Source organism: Salmo trutta, chromosome 12 (genome assembly GCF_901001165.1).
Source record: "Salmo trutta chromosome 12, fSalTru1.1, whole genome shotgun sequence".
In the NCBI taxonomy this organism is placed as follows: Eukaryota; Metazoa; Chordata; class Actinopteri; order Salmoniformes; family Salmonidae; genus Salmo; species Salmo trutta.
The window spans coordinates 31,913,971-31,939,209 of NC_042968.1; the positions used below are offsets into that span (position 1 = coordinate 31,913,971).

General features: G+C 44.4%; 2 protein-coding genes across 3 annotated transcripts in view; one reads left to right on the forward strand and one right to left on the reverse strand.

The window, feature by feature from the left end:
• Positions 1–2,574: 2,574 nt before the first annotated feature.
• LOC115203357 (myelin expression factor 2) lies at positions 2,575–14,044 on the forward strand. Of its 2 annotated transcripts, XM_029767989.1 has the most exons (17): positions 2,575–2,752; positions 4,095–4,489; positions 5,309–5,361; positions 6,318–6,325; positions 6,866–6,959; positions 7,298–7,495; positions 7,829–7,982; positions 10,064–10,113; positions 10,462–10,522; positions 10,715–10,816; positions 11,434–11,478; positions 11,588–11,647; positions 12,200–12,304; positions 12,684–12,743; positions 12,981–13,129; positions 13,401–13,452; positions 13,622–14,044. In XM_029767989.1, the coding sequence occupies exons 1-17, from the start codon at positions 2,667–2,669 to the stop codon at positions 13,783–13,785; spliced, it is 1,836 nt and encodes a 611-aa protein (XP_029623849.1). In that variant the 5' UTR covers positions 2,575–2,666; the 3' UTR covers positions 13,786–14,044. The 2 variants fall into 2 exon arrangements, with proteins under 2 accessions (XP_029623849.1, XP_029623850.1); XM_029767990.1 differs by lacking the exon at positions 12,684–12,743.
• Positions 14,045–15,076: 1,032 nt separating this feature from the next.
• LOC115203358 (sodium/potassium/calcium exchanger 5) overlaps positions 15,077–25,239 on the reverse strand; it is a 17,860-nt gene continuing 7,697 nt past the window's right edge. The window contains exons 8-9 of the mRNA XM_029767991.1: positions 17,889–17,990; positions 15,077–16,403 (exon numbers count right to left, since the gene is read on the reverse strand). Of these exons, the coding sequence (XP_029623851.1) occupies positions 16,081–16,403; positions 17,889–17,990 (425 nt within the window). The 3' untranslated portion in view covers positions 15,077–16,080. The remainder of the gene's footprint in view (positions 16,404–17,888; positions 17,991–25,239) is intronic.

Here is a 25,239-nt window from a genome sequence, read left to right on the forward strand (position 1 = left end):
AGGCGTGGGAGCCTGGCGAGGCGGCTGAGGCGTGGGAGCCTGGCGAGGCGTGGGAGTCTGGCGAGGCGGCTGAGGCGTGGGAGCCTGGCGAGGCGTGGGAGTCTGGCGAGGCATGGGAGCTCGACGAGCCGGCAGAAATGTAGCAGCCCGACGATCCGGCAGAGGCGTGGGAGCTTGACGAGCCGGCTGAGGCGTGGGAGCCCCGACGAGCCGGCAGAGGTTTGGCAGCCTGACGAGCCGGCTGAGGCGTGGGAGCCCGACGAGCCGGCAGAGGCGTGGCAGCCTGGCGAGGTGGCTTAGGCGTGGGAGCCCAACGAGCCGGCAGAGGCGTGGCAGCCTGGCGAGGCAGGTGAGGCGTGAAAGCCTGACGAGCCGGCTGAGGCGTGGGAGCCCAACGATCCGGCAGAGGCGTGGGAGCTTGACGAGCCGGCTGAGGCGTGGGAGCCCCGACGAGCCGGCAGAGGTTTGGCAGCCTGACGAGCCGGCTGAGGCGTGGGAGCCCAACGAGCCGGCAGAGGCGTGGCAGCCTGGCGAGGTGGCTTAGGCGTGGGAGCCCAACGAGCCGGCAGAGGCGTGGCAGCCTGGCGAGGCAGGTGAGGCGTGAAAGCCTGACAATCCGGCTGAGGCGTGGCATCCTGGTGAGGCGGCTGAGGCGTGGGAGCCCGCCGATCTGGCTGAGGCATGAAAGCCTGACGAGCCGGCTGAGGCGTGGGAGCCCGATGAGCCGGCTGGGGCATGGGAGCCCGATGAACTGGCTGAGGTGTGAAGTGGGATGGGAGCCTGCCGAACCAACCAAGGCAAGAAAACCTCTCGAGTCAGCTAAGGCGTAGAAGCCAGACGAGCCAGCTGAGGCACCCCCGGTTCCACCGGCGACGGCACCTGGACCTGACGTCACCAACAAAAACAAAAGAACAAAAACTCCCTGATGCTTCACATATTGGTGTCAGCATTTTGTAAGGATCGACGCTGGTAGACGAGAAGCAGGTACAGGGAGTGAACATTTAATTAACAACAGACATGGGACAGGACAGTGTCTGGACAAGAAAACATAATGACATTAATGCTGACACGGGGAACCAATGGAGGAACAGAGATATAGCTGTGGCAATCAACAAAGTCATGGAGTCCAGTGAGCGCTGATGCGTATAATGATGGTGACAGGTGTGCGTAATGAAGGGCAGCCTGGTGCCCTCGAGCGCCAGAGAGGGAGAGCGGGAGCAGGCGTGACATGAAGGTCAGTCAATGCGGAAAATTTCAAGAACTTTTCAAGTTTCTTCAAATGCAGTCGCAAAAACCATCTTGCGCTATGATGAAATTGGCTCCCATGTGGACCGCCACAGGAAAGGAAGACTGAGTTACCTCTGCTGCAGAGGATAAGTTCATTAGAGTTACCAGCCTCAGACATGGCAGCCCAAATAAATGCTTCACAAGTAACAGACATGTCTCAACATCAACTGTTCAGAGAAGACTGTGTGAATCAGGCCTTCGTGGTTTAATTGCTCCAAAGAAACCACTACTAAAGGACACCAATAAGAAGAAGAGACTTGATTGGGCCAAGAAACACGAGCAATGGACATTAGACCGGTGGAAATCTGTCTTTTGGTCTGATGAGTCCAAATTTGAGATTTTTGGTTCCAACCGTTGTGTCTTTGTGAGATGCATAGTAGGTGAACAGATCATCTCTGCATGTATGCTTCCCACCGTGAAGCATGGAGGTGTGGTTTGCGCTTAGTGGGACTATCATTTGTTTTTCAACAGGACAATGACCCAACACACCTCCAGGCTGTATAAGGGCTATTTAACCAAGAAGGGGTGTGGTGGAGTGCTGCATCAGATGACCTAGCCTCCGCAATCACCTGACCTCAATCCAATTGAGAGGATTTGGGATTAGTTCGACCGCAGAGTGAGGGAAAAGCAGCCAACAAGTGCTCAGCATATGTGGGAGCTCCTTCAAGACTGTTGGAAAAGCATTCCAGGTGAATCTGGCTGAGAGAATGCCAAGAGTGTGCAAAGCTGTCATCAAGGCAAAGGGTGGCTACTTTGAAGAATAAAACATATATTTTGATTTGTTAAACACACTTTTGGTGACTACATGATTCCATATGTGTTATTTCATAGTTTTGATGTCTTCACTATTATTCTACAATGTAGAAAATAGTAAAAATGAAGAAAAACCCTTGAATGGGGCGGCAGGTAGCCTAGTGGTTAGAGTGATGGGCCAGTAATTGAAAGGTTGCTGGATCGAATCCCTGAGCTGACAAAGTACAAATCTGTACTTTTGTACCTGAACAAGGCTGTTCCCTGGTTGTTCTTAACTGACTTGCCTAGTTAAATATTTTTGTTGTTGTTGAAATTACTGTCCAAACTTTTGACAGGTACTGTGTGTATATATATATATATATATATATATATATATATATATATATATATATATATATATATATATATATATATATGACTAAAACCAAATCGAAACTGTAGAAATATATAAATTGTTTGTGGGAAACCTACCGGTGTTTAGGCTTTAAGCTATGAAAGACAACCAGGCCAAAATCTCGCATTTTCTCGCGTTGGTGGAGGCCTGTAGCGTCACTAATTTTAAACTGCGCAGTGTTAGCGGAGGCGCATTTCTCGATTGAATTTGCTTTCTCTGCATACCGACGAATATGGCAGATATTGTCCAGGAAATTATTGAACCCATCGAGGCTGAGACAGAGGGAACATCTCAGGATGGCACGAATGGCCTGAAAATGTAACTAATATATCGTATTTTTCTGACACAATCTGTGCTGCACTAACAGGCAAGATGGAGGCTAGCTAATGTTAGCCTAGCATTAAAGCTAGCATCAAACTAGCTACGGCTTGCTATCTAGTTGCTACTTTGCTTGCTAGCTAGGTAGCTAACTAACTTGTTGGTTATCGTCGTCTTCATTGATCGTCAAATTTGTTTTTAGATTTATGTAAAATAACGATATATTACTAGGTAGTTATGCAGATAACTAAATGAGTTTTATCCATCTAACCATATGTAGCTAGCTAACGTTAGTGCGTTTAACTCATAGAATTATCATACTAGAATGTACATGAACCGTTTGGCGGATAAAGGTCAGCCATTTTGGGCAGGGAGTTGGTCAACCATTGTTTGGCAGTACTGTGAAAAGATTTTGTGTAAATAATGAATTTGAGAAATGTTTCCTTACTGTATGTTAGCCAGTTTTAGAGGAATGATTCCATTTTTTTTTGGAATGCCAACATTCCATTCAAACAATGCAGTCAATCCACAGCCATAAACTGGCTGAAATCAGTTGATGATGGGACTTAGACAATTTATCAATGCAACACGTAACGTTACTAATATTGCTTTCCAAGAAAACAGACATTTAGCCATTAAGGTCTGTTTTATGTGTGTGTCTGTGTCTATCTAACATTTTAATTAGTCTCTTTATACAGAACATGTGTATAAAACTAATATGAACTGTATAATATATGGCATTATTTTATTTTGACAATTATATTACAGCATTTCTGATATGTCACATGCCTTTACTTTTACTACATAAGTAAAATCTGGATTATACCTCTACTGCCATCCATTCCTATTAGACTGGTTTGAATTTCTCCCTGACCAATATGGCTGGGACTTTCATCCCATTCTGGAACTTTGAAGGTTTATAACATGGCCCCTCAGTAATTTAATAGGATTTATATGGTTTAGGTGCACAGTCCCTTAATGGAGATTTAGCTAGCAAACAGTTAGATAGACAACAACAGACAGTTGGTAGTAATGTATTGCCATGCGGAGCCGACAGTTTGAATGGAGTCAATTTGTAGTTGAATCAAGAGTTGCCTACAGTAACTTTCCTCTCCGCCACCCTCCAGTTGGGTGAAAAAATGACTTTGTAGCTAACTAGCCATTTGTGTCTATAAACCCATGTTAGTTATGGGAGATTGAAGTTGCATAAACTTATGTGCACATCTTTGTTATTTGGCACATGGGTGAAATGACCATGCCATGTAGGTTTAGGTAACATTACCTACCTATAACAGACAAGCTAGCTGCATCCATTAATACTGTACTCTTCTGTTTTCTTCAGAGAGCCGGAAGAAGATGAGGTTCTTGGTGAAGATGCCCCTGCAGAAGAAGAGGACCTAGGCCTGGGTGATGACGAGGTCCTTGGAGATGAGGTCCTTGGTGATGATGATACCCCTCTAGATGGTGACCCTATCGATGATGCCCCTATCAATGATGCCGAAACCCTTGCAGATGACCCTACTGATGCCCCTACAACCACCCCAAATACCAAGTCTGAGCTCAAAGAAAAGATGTCCGGAGGAGGCCGCAAAGGGAACCGCTTCCACCCCTACAAAGAGAAGCAGGTCACCGGGGACAAGAAGGGCGGAGGAGGGGGTCACAGGAACCGCGTGTTCATTAGCAATATCCCCTATGACACAAAGTGGCAGGCTATTAAAGATCTGATGAGAGAGAAAGGTAATCCATCCACACACAGGGCCATGCTGCTTCTCCCTATAGAGATGAGCCCTATTCGTTCCAGCTCAACAGGAGCTTTCTCAGTCCTCTCTTTGTGACCAGAACATAGACCTAGCCATATCTTCTTGTAGTTCCTTCTTTTGAGGCAACATGTTATTCTATTGCAGTTATTATTAAGTCAGTAGAATAGACATTTCTGGATTTTTCATTTTTTACTCCTGGGTGGACACCAATTTAGCTTGGATTGAATTGAAATGTCTGTGCTTGTTAAAGTTGTTATGTAGTTAGCTACTATTGGTTTCATGATATTGACTTACAGCTCCAAAATGTAACCTCAGACAAGTAGTAGTATTGACTACTTGAGCACTTGATTCAGTTGAACCTGTGTTAAGGTGACAAATGATTGTTTTGTATGAATGAAACCATTGTCTTTCTGTGCACTGAACTATTGGGTCTTTAGCTCTTCAGTCTTTTTTCAAGGTGAAAGGACACCTTTTAAACTGTAGTGACTTCTTGCTATGTTGACAGGAACCGTGTTGACCAAACTGTTCTTCTATACTGAAGTGTGATCTGAATTCCCAGGTTGACAGTAGTTGACTGACTGTGTGTCTGTCTCAGTCGAGCCCAGGAAGGCATTGGAAGGGGGTTGTGTGGTGACTGTTGGTCTGGGCTCACTGTTGACCAATCATGGGGAAGCATCGTAACGGCATAACCAAGGCAACGGCCTGCCCTGGAGCGAGAGTGGTGGTTCAACAGTCGACTGGTGATTTTAAATGCCTTTTGTTCTCTTGGTATTTTTCCTTTGTATGTCTCATGAAGTTGGTGAGGTTACATACGTGGAGCTCTTTAAGGATGCTGAAGGAAAGTCAAGGGTAAGTGATGTGGACCAACTCACTGCACGAGGTTTTAAATGCCCTCCACTGCAGTATATCTTTATTTACCAAGTGTTCTGTAAGGCACTGATCCAAGGGGTTATCCATGTATGTCTATGGGATGATATGTTGGTGGCTGCTAGCTAGAGCCTGTTATAGCCTAGTTGGCTGTAGAGTGATGGAGGATGTCTTCTTGTTGATTCTGGAACACTAACTTGAATTCATCTGAAACTTAGTACACATTTGTTTTTAAGTTGTTGTAGTCTGCTCAATTGGTGTCAAAGTTTGGCAGTTGACCATTTCTCAAAGGGATTTTGATGTCTTATTGATTGACATTTAACTTTTTGGTCTTCAAATTGTTACCTTTTTTTATTTGGATCAATGGCACAATTATCTCTTCATGAACAAACTAATTATTTCTAAAATATTGTAGATTTTGTATAAAGTAACTTTCTTCTTTCTCCAGCGGCTCACAGTAGAATCTCACCATCGTTTATTCATCTGTAATATTATGATGCAGCCAGGAATTTGCAAACTAGGTTGTGAATGCATTCAATTCAGCCATTTAATATGTAGTTTGACAAACGGACTGTTTAGTATATACTCCTAAACAAACGTAGAGACAGGACGGACATATTTGTAAGTATATCCTGAGCCCTTTTTATTCCACTGAAGACGGTAAGGGTACTATGTCTCTACTGAGAACAAAAACAAGTCTATAGCAAACCAAGTCAATGTCTTAAATTCACTTCACTTTTTACCGTGGATACAAGAAAAACACACTCCCCACATCAAGGCCTGTTAGCTGGACCTTCAAGATGGATTATGTAATCCACTAATAGCATGAGGTCAAATGTGAAATAATGATAACTTTTGTCAGTCTAATCACTGTCTTTGTTCATTCCCTCTGTTATGGATCTGTGTTGTCTCTGGATCCCCTGGTGTTATCTGTACAGGGATGTGGGTAAGGAACCAGACTACCTGTCTAACTTTGCAACACGGTCTCAGTACATTTCGTATGATTCTGTATGTAAATCTGACTCACTCCCTTTAATGACATTTTACATTTCGTATGGTATGTGTTAATTTTGTATGAAATGTTAATTACAATTTACATATGTTATGAATTGCAGTTTGTATAATGTTATGTATTGCAATTTGTACAATATGTTACGAATTTGCAATGTGTATATAGTTTACGAATTCCAATTTGTGGCTAATGCTTGCTAGGTGGCTAACATTAGACATTTAGTTGAGTCCCTACTAAGTTAAATACATTTTTGAATTTTGTTTTATTGTCTGTATTCCGTGATTCTGTCCTTGTGTAGGGCCCTATATTCCCCATTCAGTACACTAGTTTTGACCAGAGTCACATGGGGCGGCTAATACGGTTCTGGTCAAAAGTAGTGTACTATAACATGGGGAATAGGGTCCATTTCAGACACACCTATCTTCATGAGTCATTGTTATACATGTCTTCATCCCCTGACTGTCTGTCCTGCAGTGTTGTGGAGTTCAAAGATGAGGAGTTTGTGAAGAAGGCCATAGAAGTCATGAACAAATATGATCTGAATGGAAGACCCCTCAATATCATGGCGGTAAGGACCTGTTTTCACACTGTAGGCACCACACGGTGATGAGAGATTAAACTCAGTGGTGTACTAAATCTGCGCTTTAATCCAGCCTGCTGGAAATGTGGTTACATTAACATGATTTGTAATGTTGATCTCTGAGACTGTCTTAACTGTAATCACTGGGAACTAGACCTAGTTTAACCTCAAAGGTTAGAGTTGTAATTATAGGTCAGAGGTCAAAGGATGGGGCCATCTGTGTTTAACCCCTTGTTTCCCTGCTCCAGAACCCTGATGTGGAGGGCTAAAGCTCAGAGTTTAAGTAATCGGTCAAAGTTTAGGGGTTATCTGTTTCCCTCTTTCAGGATCCTGATGGGGAGCGTGCTCGGCGCGTGCTGCAGCGTACAGGGGGGATGTACCCTGGAGGGGGAGGCAGGGGACAGGAGGGGGGACCGGGTGGTGTAGGTGTACCCCCTTCCATCGCTAACAACCCCAACGTCCCCCATGAGGTCATCAGCTCTCTACGGGTCGGACGCCTAGGGACCACTGTGTTCGTAGCCAACGTGAGGACAAGCATACACACTATACTCTCTGACGTCTGTCTCTCTTCTCTGTGCCTTTGTCTCTGACCATCTCTCCTCACTAGATTTATATCTGCTGTATTGAAGTCCCAAGTTAACCAAACAATTTTCCTGCTCACCAATTGAAGACAACTTGAGCGGTGCGCTCTAAATCTCAAGTCCGCATCTTCCTAGAACTTGAAGTTCCATGTTGACCTTGTTAGTTTCACTGTTCTCTATGCTAGCTCGTCCCCTCCTGTCTGTTTAGATGTGTTGTGTGGTAACGGTTGTTTCTATGCTAACCCGGTTCCTCCCCTCTGTGCTGTCTCCTCCCAGCTGGACTTCAAGGTGGGCTGGAAGAAGCTGAAGGAGGTGTTTGGTATGGCAGGAACAGTGAAGAGGGCTGACGTGAAGGAGGATAAGGATGGGAAGAGCAGAGGGATGGGGACTGTTACCTTCGAACAGGCCCTGGAGGCTGTACAGGCTATCTGTATCCTTTATATATTATATACTACCGCAGAACACACCCACCTTCCAACAGGCTACAGATTCTATCTGTATCCTTTATATTCTGCTCAAAAAAATAAAAGGAACACTAAAATAACACATCCTAGATCTGAATGAATGAAATAATCTTATTAAATACTTTTTTCTTTACATAGTTGAATGTGCTGACAACAAAATCACACAAAAATAATCAATGGAAATCCAATTTATCAACCCATAGAGGTCTGGATTTGGAGTCACACTCAAAATTAAAGTGGAAAACCACAATACAGGCTGATCCAACTTTGATGTAATGTCCTTAAAACAAGTCAAAATGAGGCTCAGTAGTGCGTGTGGCCTCCACGTGCCTGTATGACCTCCCTACAATGCCTGGGCATGCTCCTGAGGAGGTGGCGGATGGTCTCCTGAGGGATCTCCTCCCAGACCTGGACTAAAACATCCGCCAACTCCTGGACAGTCTGTGGTGCAACGTGGCGTTGGTGGATGGAGCAAGACATGATGTCCCAGATGTGCTCAATTGGATTCAGGTCTGGCGAACAGGCGGGCCAGTCCATGGCATCAATGCCTTCCTCTTGCAGGAACTGCTGACACACTCCAGCCACATGAGGTCTAGCATTGTCTTGCATTAGGAGGAACCCAGGGCCAACCGCACCAGCATATGGTCTCACAAGGGGTCTGAGGATCTCATCTCGGTACCTAATGGCAGTCAGGCTACCTCTGGCGAGCACATGGAGGGCTGTGCGGCCCCCCAAAGAAATGCCACCCCACACCATGACTGACCCACCGCCAAACCGGTCATGCTGGAGGATGTTGCAGGCAGCAGAACGTTCTCCACGGCGTCTCCAGACTCTGTCACGTCTGTCACGTGCTCAGTGTGAACCTGCTTTCATCTGTGAAGAGCACAGGGCGCCAGTGGCGAATTTGCCAATCTTGGTGTTCTGGCAAATGCCAAACGTCCTGCACGGTGTTGGGCTGTAAGCACAACCCCCACCTGTGGACGTCGGGCCCTCATACCACCCTCATGGAGTCTTTCTGACCGTTTGAGCAGACGCATGCACATTTGTGGCCTGCTGGAGGTCATTTTGCAGGGCTCTGGCAGTGCTCCTCCTGCTCCTCCTTGCACAAAGGCGGGGGTAGCGGTCCTGCTGCTGGGTTGTTGCCCTCCTACGGCCTCCTCCACGTCTCCTGATGTACTGGCCTGTCTACTGGTAGCGCCTCCATGCTCTGGACACTACGCTGATAGACACAGCAAACCTTCTTGCCACAGCTCGCATTGATGTGCCATCCTGGATGAGCTGCACTACCTGAGCCACTTGTGTGGGTTGTAGACTCCTTCTCATGCTACCACTAGAGTGAAGGCACCGCCAGCATTCAAAAGTGATCAAAACATCAGCCAGGAAATATAGGAACTGAGAAGTGGTCTGTGGTCACCACCTGCAGTACCACTCCTTTATTGGGGGTGTCTTGCTAATTGCCTATAATTTCCACCTGTTGTCTATTCCATTTGCACAACAGCATGTGAAATTTATTGTCAATCAGTGTTGCTTCCAAAGTGGACAGTTTGATTTCACAGAAGTGTGATTGACTTGGAGTTACATTGTGTTGTTTAAGTGTTCCCTTTATTTTTTTGAGCAGTGTATATTATATACTACCGCAGAACACACCCACCTTCCAACAGGCTACAGATTCTATCTGTATCCTTTATATATATTATATACTACCACAGAACACACCCACCTTCAAACAGGCTACAGATTCTATCTGTATCCTTTATATATATTATATACTACCGCAGAACACACCCACCTTCCATCAGGCTGCAGATTCTATCTGTATCCCTCTACACTTATACTGAAGAAGACTCTCTTTATGCTGGCCTAATACTCTCAACACTATACATGTCCTGGCTGTTATTATTATTCACTATATTTATTCATGTCACTATTTTTATCTTTAAGTCTACATTGTTGGAAAAGGACCCATGAGTAAACATTTCACTGTTAGTTTTGGAAGCATGTGACAATTACATTTTTATTGATGGCATTCCTTAACTCTGTTCTTTAGCCATGTTCAACGGCCAAATGCTGTTTGACAGACAGATGCATGTTAAGATGGTACGTGTGCTTTGTTATTGGCATGTTTCTGATTTCTAAACCCTATAACACTGCACAGTTAATGTGTGTGGAAGGTCACAGGTCATTGGGGTGGCAGGTAGCCTAGTGGTTAGAGCGTTGGACTCGTAACCGAAAGGTTGCAAGATCGAATCCCCGAGCTGACAAGGTAAAAATCAGTCATTTTGCCCCTGATCAAGGCAGTTAACCCACTGTTCCTAGGCTGTCATTGTAAATAAGAACTTGTTCTTAACTGACTTGCCTAGTTAAATAAAGGTAAAATAGAGGTTACATATTGCTGTGGTAATGTTGTGTGACAACCACCTCTTGATATGTTTCTGTGTGTTTCAGGATGACAAGTCTATGCCAGCTGATGATTTCCACCCGGTGGAGAAAGCTCCTCAGTTACCACGTGAGTACACATCCTGTTCCTTTCTGACTATCTCTAGAACACACCTAAATGTTAGAATGACTTGACTTCAGCATTTATCTGTAGCAGAAATGGGTCATGTTGTCACCTATTTGGCTTAGTGTTCTCATCAAGGCATTACATAAGGGATGTTATGTTTGTGTGGTCAAACAAACTCCAACTCTCTGTGTGTAGGGGGTTTGGGGGGGATTGGGTTGGGCCTGGGACCAGGCGGACAACCTATCAATGCCAACCGGCTGAGTGGTGGAGGAGGAATGGGCAACATGGGCCCTGCAGGTTAGTACTGACCCCTAACCTCGCCACAATACTCCAGCAAACACACTGTTACTATTTAAACCACACACACACGCACAGAGACTGCAGGTCAGTGGAGGAGCCAGTGGGTTCATACATACGATAGTTACCGGTTGTGAAGAGTAGCTGTTTGTTTTAAACTCTCTGATGCCTGTTGTTCCTGGACCTTCTCCAAGCACTTACATCACATACTGAAGCCCCCCCTCGACCACTGTCCCTCGACCACTGACCACTGTCCGTCCCCCCCTCGACCACTGACCACTGTCCGTCCCCCCCTCGACCACTGACCACTGTCGTCGACCACTGACCACTGTCGTCGACCACTGACCACTGTCGTCGTCCCCTCCCTCGACCACTGTCGTCGTCCCCTCCCTCGACCACTGTCGTCGTCCCCTCCCTCGACCACTGACCACTGTCGTCCCCCCCTCGACCACTGTCGTCCCCTCGACCACTGACGACGCCGTGTCGTCCCCTCGACCACTGACGACCCCCCCCCCGACCACTGAAGTGGGTGGAAAGTTGTCTAGAGATAATGTAGAATAAGCTTTAGTACAAAACAAATCAGTGTGAGATGTGAAGTGTGTGATTCTGTCTGTCAGGTATGGAGGGAGGACCTGGGTATGGAGGGATGAGCAGACTAGGAGGTAAGGTCCTAGATAATAGATCTCTACTGTATCACTCTGTTAACATGACTGGACAACACATGGGTTGTTGTGACTATCCATTAATATAATAATCCTGTGTGTCCTGGAGGGTTCGGTGGAATGGACAGCATGGGGGGATTCGGAGCCAGAGACATGGGACGGATGGGAGGTAAGGACACAACTAGGGCTGGGAATTTCCAGGGGCCTCACGATACGATATTATACCGATGCTTAGGTGCCAATACTATCTTATGTAGATATCACAATTCTATATATGCATTGCAATTTGATGTTACAAAACGTATTGCTCATGATATGTCTGTTGTAGACAGATGAGACGGCATGAGAAAATGAGTTTTGATCAATCAGGGAAATATATAAGTGCTGAAAACATGTTAACTCACTATGTAAGAAGATGAGAAGAAGAAGCTATAGGATGAAAAATACCGGAGTTTGGTGCAGGTACAACCGGCTAGCGCTAGCTAGCAAAATACTATATTTTTACAAATGGATACTTGGAGTCAAAGTATCAATATAATATCATCCAAAATAATATTGCGATGTAACTTGTATAGATCCCCCCCATCACCACTAAGGACAAAATAATTATCTCAAACTGTTTAAATGCTCCTGAAGTTTAATGTCAACTTTCCACAGAGTATTTTTCTGACTGTGCCATCGTCCTCTCTCTCTCTCCTTCTCTACACTTCCCCCTCTCCAGACATGTCCTACCGGTCAGGGGGGATGGGAGGAGGGATGGACAGAGACTTTGGTCGCAGTGACATGTCCATGAGCAGAGGCTTCGGAGACTCCTTTGGAGGAATGGGTGAGTAGTTTACACCCTCACTCACTTACTCACTTTCTCACTCACTCTTTCTCTCACACGCACACACCTGTCACTGTCAGTCTTCATAGGTATAATCCATTCCATAGTCGTCATATATCCATCCACTAACAGCATGGTCCGTGGTGGGCATTAGACTGGGCATGTTGTAGCTTGGAACTGGAACCTGCAGGTAGACTGTACTAAGAGCTGAATCACAACTCCTGTATGGGTAACACAACACTGGTCAAGTTAGCATTCAGCCCTATGGCTCCAACATGTTACTGACAGATGTTTGTGTGCTGTAACTTGTTTGTGTTGTGATGTGCTGATAGGTTGTGGTAACGTGTGTGTGTGTGATGCCGTGCGTTCTCTCCATCAGGAGGAGGTTATGGAGGAGACATGAGCAGTTTTGGCATGGGGCCCATTGGGGGAGGATTAGGTACAGCGAACATTACATTAACATCCCTCCCTGTCTCTCTCGTGGCTCTCACTGTCTGTTAGCACACCCATTTCATACTGTCAATGTTTCACTGTGCTTGACCTTGATTTTGTGTGTGTGTGTGAGTGAGAGAGTGCTGGGCTGGGCTGGAACTAAAGCCTGCGCAACCCCTGAATACCATTACGGTAGGGATTCGGATCTGTGGTGCTCACTCATTTTCCCTGTGTCCTCTACTAGGTGGTATGGGCAGCCGGTCCATGGAGCGGATGGGCTCTGGCTATGACCGTATGGGGGGGGGCATGGCCATGAGCCGAGGGTTCGGGGGCTACGGAGGAGGAGCCATGTCTGACAGAGCCAAGGGAGGATGTCAGATCTTTGTCAGAAATGTACGTTTTATAAATAAATACTGTATAAATGTGCATTTTGACATGATGTGCGCTCCCCTTTTTAAGCACATTAAAGCACCTAACACATGTTTAATAAGGCTGATAAAATCCACTATGTACTGCTGGGTATTTACATCATGGACACCGATTAAGTATGGTGAATTGGAAACACTTTTAGACGGAGGAGTCAGCGTCATCTAGCTCTGTGAAAATGCCCCTAAAGTAGTTAGAATTTTAGGCCCCTGTGTTCTAATGTTCTGTGTTGTTGTAGCTGCCCTATGACCTGACCTGGCAGAAACTGAAGGAGAAGTTCAGTGTCTGTGGTAAGCCTCTTCAATCAGTCTACTGTTCTCAATAACCTGCAGATGGATTGAATGTAGCTTTGATCTTCAGTAATGAAATGGCTTTAGCAGTGTCAGTGCTTAAACACTGTCTACTGCTCGTTCTCCCCCTCTTCTCTCTCATCATCCATCTTTCTTACTCCCTCTCCAGGCCAGGTGATGTTTGCAGAGATTAAGATGGAGGGAGGAAAGTCTAAGGGCTGTGGTACGGTCAGGTTTGACTCCCCAGAGAGCGCTAATCAGGCCTGCAGGATGATGAACGGAACCAAGATCACCGGTCGCGAGGTTGACGTCCGCATCGACCGCAACGCCTAGAGTCACACACATGCACGGTCACGACAACCGCTCGTTCCATCTCAACTGCTTTTGTTTTGTTTTAAAAACACATTTTCCACGTATCTGCGTTTCCATGACTATTGGATGTGTATAAGATCTGTTTTTCTTTTAATCTTCTGTAGTTTTTTTTGGTAAACCTTTTTTGGGGGGGTCATGAGTTTATTTGAATGAATAAACATTTTAATTTTTGTTTGTTGTAAATGTTACTGTGGGATCAAAGGCTTCTGGCCAGTTCACAGAAGGGTTGTGTGGGTGTATTTAATTGAATACAAAGGTTAATTGCAAGTAAAACACCATAAATAAAATGTCCTCTGGAGCTAGCCAAAATAGCACTAACTAAAGACCTTTTCTACACCGGAGGTAACCAGACCACAATGGTGTAGGAGAATCATCTAGTGAAGTTAACTGATATAATGGCTCACGTTGACAAAATATGTGAAACTAGTGTCATTGTAATGTAATAGGATAATTGGTTAGTATACGCGGTTGGAGTCTTAAACCAGCTCAGCTAGCTGGAACTGGGCACCAACTGAAATGGTGTTCATGCTCTGGATAAGAGCGTCTGCTAAATTACGTAAATGTAAGTGGACAACTGAATGGATACTTTATTGCCTTCGTCTTTATCTTAAACAGTTTAGGGCTCCGTCTCTGTCCTGACAGTCAAGACCAGTGGAAACTTTTGGGTTTCTTCTCTTTACGAGCCTGTCCTCACTGTCCTTACTGTTGAGCAACACAGGATGCTTGTAAACGCTTATCTGTTCTGCATGGACAATACCCCCTTCCCTCCCTCATTCACCTTCCTCTTTCCCTTCCTCGTTCACCAGCATTGCGTAATGACAGGTTATCCATTATATTGACCAGACTAGTGGCTGCTCTAACAATGAAAGATGTCTTTAAAAATGGAATGCAGTCGGGAGGAGGCAAGCTCAGGTGGGACCATTCTAGCCATTGAGAGGGCAGAAACACGTGTGAACAGGCACAACTCCTGTATAAAGTTGCTGGGAAGTCATGTGTCCTACTTATATCAGTACACTCATAACCTAAGCATTGCGAAACTACTGTTTGATCAAATTAACCTCATATAGCAAGAAGGCCATTCCATTTTTTCATTGACCAAATATGACAATCATTGACCTCCATACAAAAACTAGGCTTGTGTGAAAACAATGCCGTAAATGCCACCTGCTGGTGACAGATTTTTGGCCCAGTTATCCCTCTCACTTTGCCTCCCTCTCTGGTAATGACAAGATAAGGTCAGAGGAGTCCAGTAGAATATTAAAAAGCAGCTTTATTTCCCGAGGTCAGAGGTGAAAGGCATTGTTGCTTGGTCATTCTCACAGGTAGTATGGGGGCTGCATCTCAAATCACACCCTGCACCGTCAAACTCAACTCTGGACATTGAAGCCAGATCCACAGCATTTTTTTCTAATCAGGAACTGATTTAGGCATGGCTGCAATTAATAATCAGGTAGAACAGAAAACCAGCAGGCTCCAGACCTCATAGCGTAAGAGTTGAATACCCCTGCCCTACATACATTTAAGTGCACTTCTTTTGGCCAGAGACCTAAGTTGGGGAAAGGTGTCATTTGAGATGTAGCCTTTATCTTGGATCCTGGTCTTGGCACCCAGTCCTGGGCCTGTATTCATAAAGTGTGTCACTGGGAGTATTGGTCTCGGACCAGTTTAGATCAGTGGTATTCAAACTTTTTCAGCAGGGACCCAATTTTTTTCACCATTTCTCGCGACTCCACCAATAATACATCAGCAAATAACCTTCAATTTATTGTATTTTCATCTCTTATCGAAACCAATAAATACATTTACTCAATACAATATTATTTTTCAAATTATCTTAAAAATGTTTGTATAGTGTCCCATACAATAATTTGAACTGTTATTTTTTGTAAAAAAAATGTATTTGAATTTGGTGATCCAACACTCCTAATCTGTCCACAAACCCAACTGCTAGTGGGGTCGTGACCCGACTTCCAATACCACTGATTTAGATCATAATGAATAAGAGGACATGGACAGGGTGGACCTGATCCTATATCAGTACTCTGAGACTCTGAATCTGGGCCCTGTATCTGGGTTCTGTATAAATGGTCTGAGTGTCAAGAGGTTGGTTCTGGGTGGTCTGGTTCTGGGAAGGGCTGCAGTGTGGACTCCATCTCTGGCACTCAGCCACTACACAGTCTGATGAGTGCGGCCTGCAGCAGCGCTGTGTGTGCTACCGTGTGTGTTATTGTACGTCTCTGTGTGTTTATCAGTGTATCAGTCGCCGCACAGTCTGACAGGGTTGTTCCCTATGATGCCCAGTTCGTAGAGGATGGCCAGAGTGGCAAAAACAACATAGCAGAACAGAGAGACGATCCCCAGCTTCCAGTCCAGCTTCCAGCCGTTTATATGGACCGCCACGAAGAGAAAGACGATGGAGAGGAGGAGGGTGGTGGAGATGAAAACCAGACCGGTGCTGTTGACCTCCACAGGGTTGACCGTGTCCACAAACACTGTCTTAATGAACCAGGGAAGACCCAGACACAGCATGTCAAACACATTAGAACCCACGATGTTGGACATGGCCATGTCGGCTTTACCTGGAACAGAGCAAGAGAGGGGAGGAGAGGAGAGGAGAGAGAGGAGTGAAGGGAGGAGAGAGAGGGGAGGAGAGGGGACAAGTAAAATGACATATAACACTATGTTGTACATGTCTGTTTTACCTACACTACATGACCAAAAGTATTTGGACACCTGCTCGTCAGGCATTAGTATGGAGTTGGTCCCCCCTTTACTGCTATAACAGCCTCCACTCTTCTGGGAAGGCTTTCCACTAGATGTTGGAACATTGCTGCAGGGACTTGCTTCCATTCAACAACGAGCATTAATGAGGTTGGACACTGATGTTGGGCAATTAGGCTTGGCTCGCTGTCGGCATTCCCATAAATCCCAAAGGTGTTCTATTGGGTTGAGGTCAGGGCTCTGTGCAGGCCAGTCAGGTTCTTCCACACTGATCTTGACCAACCATTTCTGTATGGACCTCGCTTTGTGCATGTTCCATTGTCATGATGAAACAGGAAAGTGCCTTCCACAAACTGTTGCCACAAAGTTGGAAGCACAGAATTGTCTAGAATGTCATTGTATGACGTAGCGTTACGATTTCCTTTCACTGGAACTAAGGGGCCTAGCCCGAACCATGAAAAACAGCCCAGACCATTATTCCTCCTTCACCAAACTTTACAGTTGGCACTATGCATTCTGGCAGGTAGCGTTCTCCTGGTATCCGCCAAACCCAGGTTTGTCCGACGGACTGCCAACTGGTGAAGCGTAATTCATCACTCCAGAGAAAGCGTTTCCACTGCTCCAGAGTCCAATTGCGGCGAGCTTTACACCACTCCAGCCAACGCTTGGCATTACGCATGGTGATCTTAGGCTTGTGTGCAGCTGCTCGGCCATGGAAACCCATTTCTTGAAGCTCCCGATGAACAGTTATTGTGCTGACATTGCTTCCAGAGGCAGTTTGGAACTCAGTAGTGAGTGTTGCAACCGAGGACAGACAATTTTTACTAGGTGCTTCAGCACTCGGCGGTCCAGTTCTGTGAGCTTATGTGGCCCACCACATCGTGGCTGAGCCATTGTTGCTCATAGACATTCCACTTCACAATAACAGCACTTACAGTTGACCAGGGCAGCTCTAACAGGGCATAAATTTGACGAACTGACTTGTTGGAAAGGTGGCATCCTATGACGGTGCCATGTTGAAAGTCATTGAGCTCTTTAGTACGGGCCATTCTACTGCCAATGTTTGTCTATGGAGATTGCATGGCGGTGTGCTCGATTGTATACATCTGTCAGCAACGGGGTGTCCACATACTTTGTGTATATAGTGTAAGAGAGAGATGGGACTTAAGTATGACTTGAACGATTATGATAAGGGAGACATCAAGTGGAATAAGTTGCAGCTGTGGGCTCTACTTCGCTCTGAAGTAAAATGTCTCTATGTATCTACTGTCCTGGAAAATAGATGTATCTCAGGGGGACTAAAGGTCAGAAAGGATCAGAAATGAAGCTACAGTAGTAGTTACCTTCTCTAGCGACCATGACACTAGCCACTGTGTCTGGTATACTGGTCCCTGCAGCTAACAGAGTCAGGCCCATCACTGTGTCTGGGATACCCAGAGTCTCTCCTGTTACATACAACACAGAGAACACACAGTCAGATACACAGGGCATAGAGTCAGGCCCATCACTGTGTGGGATACCCAGAGTCTCTCCTGTTACATACAACACAGAGAACACACAGTCAGATACACAGGACATAGAGTCAGGCCCATCACTGTGTCTGGGATACCCAGAGTCTCTCCTGTTACATACAACACAGAGAACACACAGTCAGATACACAGGACATAGAGTCAGGCCCATCACTGTGTGGGATACCCAGAGTCTCTCCTGTTACATACAACACAGAGAACACACAGTCAGATACACAGGACATAGAGTCAGGCCCATCACTGTGTGGGATACCCAGAGTCTCTCCTGGTTCATCTCAGACATACCACAGGGTCAGATAGAACACAACACAGGGTCAGATAGAACACAACACAGGGTCAGATACAACACAGGGTCAGATAGAACACAACACAGGGTCAGATAGAACACAACACAAGGTCAGATAGAACACAACACTGGGTCAGATACAACACAACACTGGGTCAGATAGAACACAACACAGGGTCAGATAGAACACAACACAGGGTCAGATAGAACACAACACAGGGTCAGATAGAACACAACACAGGGTCAGATACAACACAACACAGGGTCAGATACAACACTGGGTCAGATAGAACACAATACTGGGTCAGATAGAACACAACACTGGGTCAGATAGAACACAGGGTCAGATAGAACACAACACTGGGTCAGATAGAACACAACACTGGGTCAGATAGAACACAGGGTCAGATAGAACACAACACAGGGTCAGATACAACACAACACAGGGTCAGATAGAACACAACACAGGGTCAGATACAACACAGGGTCAGATACAACACAGGGTCAGATAGAACACAACACAGGGTCAGATAGAACACAACACAGGGTCAGATACAACACAGGGTCAGATAGAACACAACACAGGGTCAGATACAACACAGGGTCAGATAGAACACAACACAGGGTCAGATAGAACACAACACAGGGTCAGATACAACACAGGGTCAGATACAACACAGGGTTAGATACAACACAGGGTCAGATACAACACAACACAGGGTCAGATACAACACAGGGTCAGATAAGTCATACATCACAGTCAGGCCCATCACTGTATCTGGGACACCCAGGGTCTATCCACAGGTAGATAAATTACACATGATGCAGGTAGATAAAACACACATGATACAGGTAGATAAAACACAGAGGATACAGGTATATATAACACACAGGATACAGGTAGAGATAACACACAGGATGCAGGTAGATAAAACACACATGATACAGGTAGAAAAAACACACAGGATACAGGTATATATAACACACAGGATACAGGTAGATATAACACACAGGATACAGGTAGAGATAACACACAGGATGCAGGTAGATAAAACACACATGATGCAGGTAGATATAACACACAGGATGCAGGTAGATATAACACACAGGATGCAGGTAGATAAAACACACAGGATGCAGGTAGATGTAACACACAGGATACAGGTATATATAACACACAGGATACAGGTATATATAACACACAGGATACAGGTATATATAACACACAGGATACAGGTATATATAACACACAGGATACAGGTATATATAACACACAGGATACAGGTATATATAACACACAGGATGCAGGTAGATAAAACACACATGATACAGGTAGATATAACACACAGGATGCAGGTAGATAAAACACACATGATACAGGTAGATAAAACACACAGGATACAGGTATATATAACACACAGGATACAGGTATATATAACACACAGGATACAGGTATATAAAACACACAGGATACAGGTATATATAACACACAGGATACAGGTATATAAAACACACAGGATACAGGTATATATAACACACAGGATACAGGTAGAGATAACACACAGGATGCAGGTAGATATAACACACAGGATACAGGTAGATGTAACACACAGGATGCAGGTAGATATAACACACAGGATACAGGTATATATAACACACAGGATACAGGTATATATAACACACAGGATACAGGTAGATATAACACACAGGATACAGGTAGAGATAACACGCAGGATACAGGTATATATAACACACAGGATACAGGTATATATAACACACAGGATACAGGTATATATAACACACAGGATACAGGTAGAGATAACACACAGGATGCAGGTAGATAAAACATACATGATACAGGTAGATAAAACACACAGGATACAGGTATATATAACACACAGGATACAGGTAGATAAAACACACAGGATACAGGTAGAGATAACACACAGGATACAGGTATATATAACACACAGGACACAGGTAGATAAAACACACAGGATACAGGTATATATTACACACAGGATACAGGTAGATATAACACACAGGACACAGGTAGAGATAACACACAGGATGGAGGTATATATAACATACAGGATACAGGTAGCGATAACACACAGGATACAGGTAGAGATAACACACAGGATACAGGTAGATATAACACACAGGATACAGGTATATATAACACACAGGATACAGGTAGATATAACACACAGGATACAGGTATATATAACACACAGGATACAGGTATATATAACACACAGGATACAGGTAGATATAACACACAGGATACAGGTATATATAACACACAGGATACAGGTATATATAACACTCAGGATACAGGTAGATATATAACACACAGGATGCAGGTAGATATAACACACAGGATACAGGTAGAGATAACAATCAGGATACAGGTATATATAACACACAGGATACAGGTATATATAACACACAGGATACAAGTAAAGATAACACACAGGATACAGGTAGCGATAACACACAGGATACAGGTAGAGATAACACACAGGATACAGGTAGATATAACACACAGGATACAGGTATATATAACACACAGGATACAGGTAGATATAACACACAGGATACAGGTATATATAACACACAGGATACAGGTAGATATAACACACAGGATACAGGTATATATAACACACAGGATACAGGTAGATATAACACACAGGATACAGGTAGATATAACACACAGGATACAGGTAGAGATAACACACAGGACACAGGTAGATATAACACACAGGATACAGGTATATATAACACACAGGATACAGGTATATATAACACACAGGATACAGGTAGATATAACACACAGGATACAGGTAGATATAACACACATGATACAGGTATATATAACACACAGGATACAGGTATATATAACACACAGGATACAGGTATATATAACACTCAGGATACAGGTAGATATATAACACACAGGATACAGGTAGATATATAACACACAGGATACAGGTATATATAACACACAGGATACAGGTAGATATAACACACAGGATACAGGTAGATATAACACACATGATACAGGTATATATAACACACAGGATACAGGTATATACAACACACAGGATACAGGTATATATAACACACAGGATACAGGTAGATATATAACACACAGGATACAGGTATATATAACACACAGGATACAGGTAGATATAACACACAGGATACAGGTAGATAAAACACACAGGATACAGGTAGATGTAACACACAGGATACAGGTAGATATAACACACAGGATACAGGTATATATAACACACAGGATACAGGTATATATAACACACAGGATACAGGTATATATAACACACAGGATACAGGTAGATATAACACACAGGATACAGGTAGATATATAACACACAGGATGCAGGTAGATATAACACACAGGATACAGGTAGATATATAACACACAGGATGCAGGTAGATATAACACAGGAAACACAATAAGAAAGGCTTCAGGTGGACAACAGTGCAAAATGGTTTCGAAACACTGCTTTAAAGGAGTCCCTTCCCCATTTTATTTTATTTAACTTTTATTTAACTAGGCAAGTCAGTCAATAACAAATTCTTATTTATAATGACGGCCTACCCCGTCCAAACCCTAACCCAGACAACGCTGGGCCAATTGTGCGCTGCCCTATGGGACTCCCAATCACGGCCGGTTGTAATACAGCTTGGAATCAAACCAGGGTCTGTAGTGACGCCTGTAGCACTGAGATGCAGTGCCTTAGACCGCTGCGCCACTCGGGAGCCTATCACTCTCTCATCCCTCCCTCCATCCCTTCTTTCATCTTTCCCCCCTGTACCTCCTCACAAATCCCAAGTCTTACTGGTCACATTACAAAGTTCAGACAACAGAGAAACACCACAGGGAAATACACACAAATGCCCCCATTGATGAACTCTTTATTTTCTCTCTGCTATCCCCCCTCTCTTTCTTGGTTTCTCTTTATCGCTCCCTCTCTCTCTCTCTTCCCCATAAGGCCTTCTCTTTTGCTCTGCCTCTCTCTCCCCATCCCTCTCTCTTCTTTTTTCTCTCCCCCATCTCCCTCTTTCTCTCCCCCTCCTCCCTCCCTCTCTCTCTCTCTTGCTCTCTCTCTCTCTCTCTGTCTCATGTGAGCTGTTCTGAAGGTTAAAACATAATAATCCCATTATACTCTCATGTCTACCAACGTCACATGACAACATCAGTCCTCAACGCTGATGTAAGGTCAGTTCTTTGTGTTTTCTCTGTAATGGTAAAGCTTGGGGATAGTTGATCCTAGATCTGTGCCTAGAGGCTACTCCCACCCGAAGCTCACATGACGTCTCCTGGCAGCCAGGCAGTGTGTGAGGTGAAGCAGGCGGTAATCCGACTGCTGTGTGTGTGCGTCTGTGTGTGTGTGTGTGCGTCTGTGTGTGTGTGTGTGTGTGTGCGTCTGTGTGTGTGTGCATGTTGTGTGTGTACGTGCGTCTGTCCATGTCTGTGTCTAATGTGTTTAAGTGTACCTGTGTCTGTGTTTAATGTGTTTAAGTGTACCTGCGTCTGTGTTTAATTTGTTTAAGTGTACCTTTGTCTGTGTTTAATGTGTTTAAGTGTACCTGCGTTTGTGTTTAATGTGTTTAAGTGTACCTGCGTCTGTGTTTAATGTGTTTAAGTGTACCTGCGTTTGTGTTTAATGTGTTTAAGTGTACCTTTGTCTGTGTTTAATGTGTTTAAGTGTACCTGCGTTTGTGTTTAATGTGTTTAAGTGTACCTGTGTCTGTGTTTAATGTGTTTAAGTGTACCTGCGTCTGTGTTTAATGTGTTTAAGTGTACCTGTGTCTGTGTTTAATGTGCTTAAGTGTACCTGTGTCTGTGTTTAATGTGTTTAAGTGTACCTGTGTCTGTGTTTAATGTGTTTAAGTGTACCTGTGTCTGTGTTTAATGTGTTTAAGTGTACCTGTGTCTGTGTTTAATGTGTTTAAGTGTACCTGCGTCTGTGTTTAATGTGTTTAAGTGTACCTGTGTCTGTGTTTAATGTGTTTAAGTGTACCTGCGTTTGTGTGCCTTCATTTGCATGCATCTGCATGTGTGCATGCGTTCACATGTGTGTGTATCCATGTGTGTGTATCCATGCGTGTGTGTGTGTGTGTGTGTGTGTGTGTGTATCCATGTGTGTGTATCCATGCGTGTGTGTGTGTATGTGTGTAATCCCGGTGCTGGCTTGGCTAGTGTCTGGCCACCGGACTATTGGAGCTCCACTAAGCCTGTAGGACCCAGCTCTGCTCTGGAATCCCAGGAATCAGCATGTGACTCAACTATAACATCTGACATGTTCTCATACACTTTCTAAACCTCCTCGTTTGGACTTCCTTAACTCTGATTGAGTAACATGAAAAGGGTTTAAACTAATGTGATTCCTTCTTTTCATGTAAAACCTGCAAATGTTTTGCTCAATAACACCTGCAGTCTGGAAGCAGGCACTTAGACCTCATACACACACAAGTTATACCACTAAGGTACAACACATTTGCACAGAAATAATGACACAATTGTTGTGGAGACACAAGAACGGTTCAGACAACTCAAACATTGTGTCAAATGTACTGTACATCAGTTGTACAACCTGAGTGTACACAGGGCCTAAGGCAATATATTGAGGAATGATGTATTGTGTATTGAGGATATATTGTGAAAAGCATTGATAAAAATGACATTGTTTTCCGACAGGTGGCGTCACTCCTACGCAAAGCTCATCCCTTAACCTGACAATGTAGAGAGGGAATCGTCACTCTATCTGACTTCATACAATGGTAACACTGATGTAGAGGAGCCTGACTTACCTAGTGACCATCCTGACCAATAAGGATATATTTACTTACCTAGTGACCATCCTGACCAATAAGGATATATTTACTTACAATAGTGACCCTTCAGACCAGTGTTTATATATATATATATATAGTATATACAGTGCCTTGGGAAAGTATTCAGACCCCTTAACTTTATCAACATTTTGTTAGGTTGCAGCATTATTCAAAAATGTATTGAATCGTTTTTCCCCCTCATCAATCTACACACAATACCCCATAATGACAAAGCAAAAACAGGTTTTTAGAAATGTTTGCTAATTTATAAAAAATGTAAAACTGAAATATCATATTTACATAAGTATTCAGACCCTTTACTCAGTACTTTGTTGAAGCACCTTTGGAAGCGATTACAGCCTTGTCTTCTTGGGTATGACGCTACAAGGTTGGCACACCTGTATTTGGGGAGTTTCTCCCATTCTCCTCTGCAGATCCTCTCAAACTCTGTCAGGTTGGATGGGGAGCGTTGCTGCACAGCTATTTTCAGGTCTCTCCAGAGATGTTCGATCAGGTTCAAGTCCGGGCTCTGGCAAGGCCACTCAAGGACATTTGACTTGTCCCAAATTCACTCCTGCGTTGTCTTGGCTGTGTGCTTAGGGTCATTGTCCTGTTGGAAGGTGAACCTTTGCCCTAGTCTGAGGTCCTGAGCGCTCTGGAGCAGGTTTTCATCAAGGATCTCTCTGTACTTTGCTCCATTTATCTTTGCCTCACTCCTGACTAGTCTCCCAGTCCCTGCCGCTGAAAAACACCCCCACAGCATGATGTTGCCACCACCATGCTTCACCATAGGGATGGTGCCAGGTTTCCTCCAGACGTGACACTTGGCCTTCAGGCCAAAGAGTTCAATCGTGGTTTCATCAGACCAGAGAATCTCTTGGCAAACTCCAAACGGGCTGTCATGAGCCTTTTATTGAGGAGTGGCTTCCGTCTGGCCACTCTAGCATAAAGGCCTGATTGGTGGAGTGCTGCAGAGATGGTTGTCCTTCTGGAAGGTTCTCCCATCTCCACAG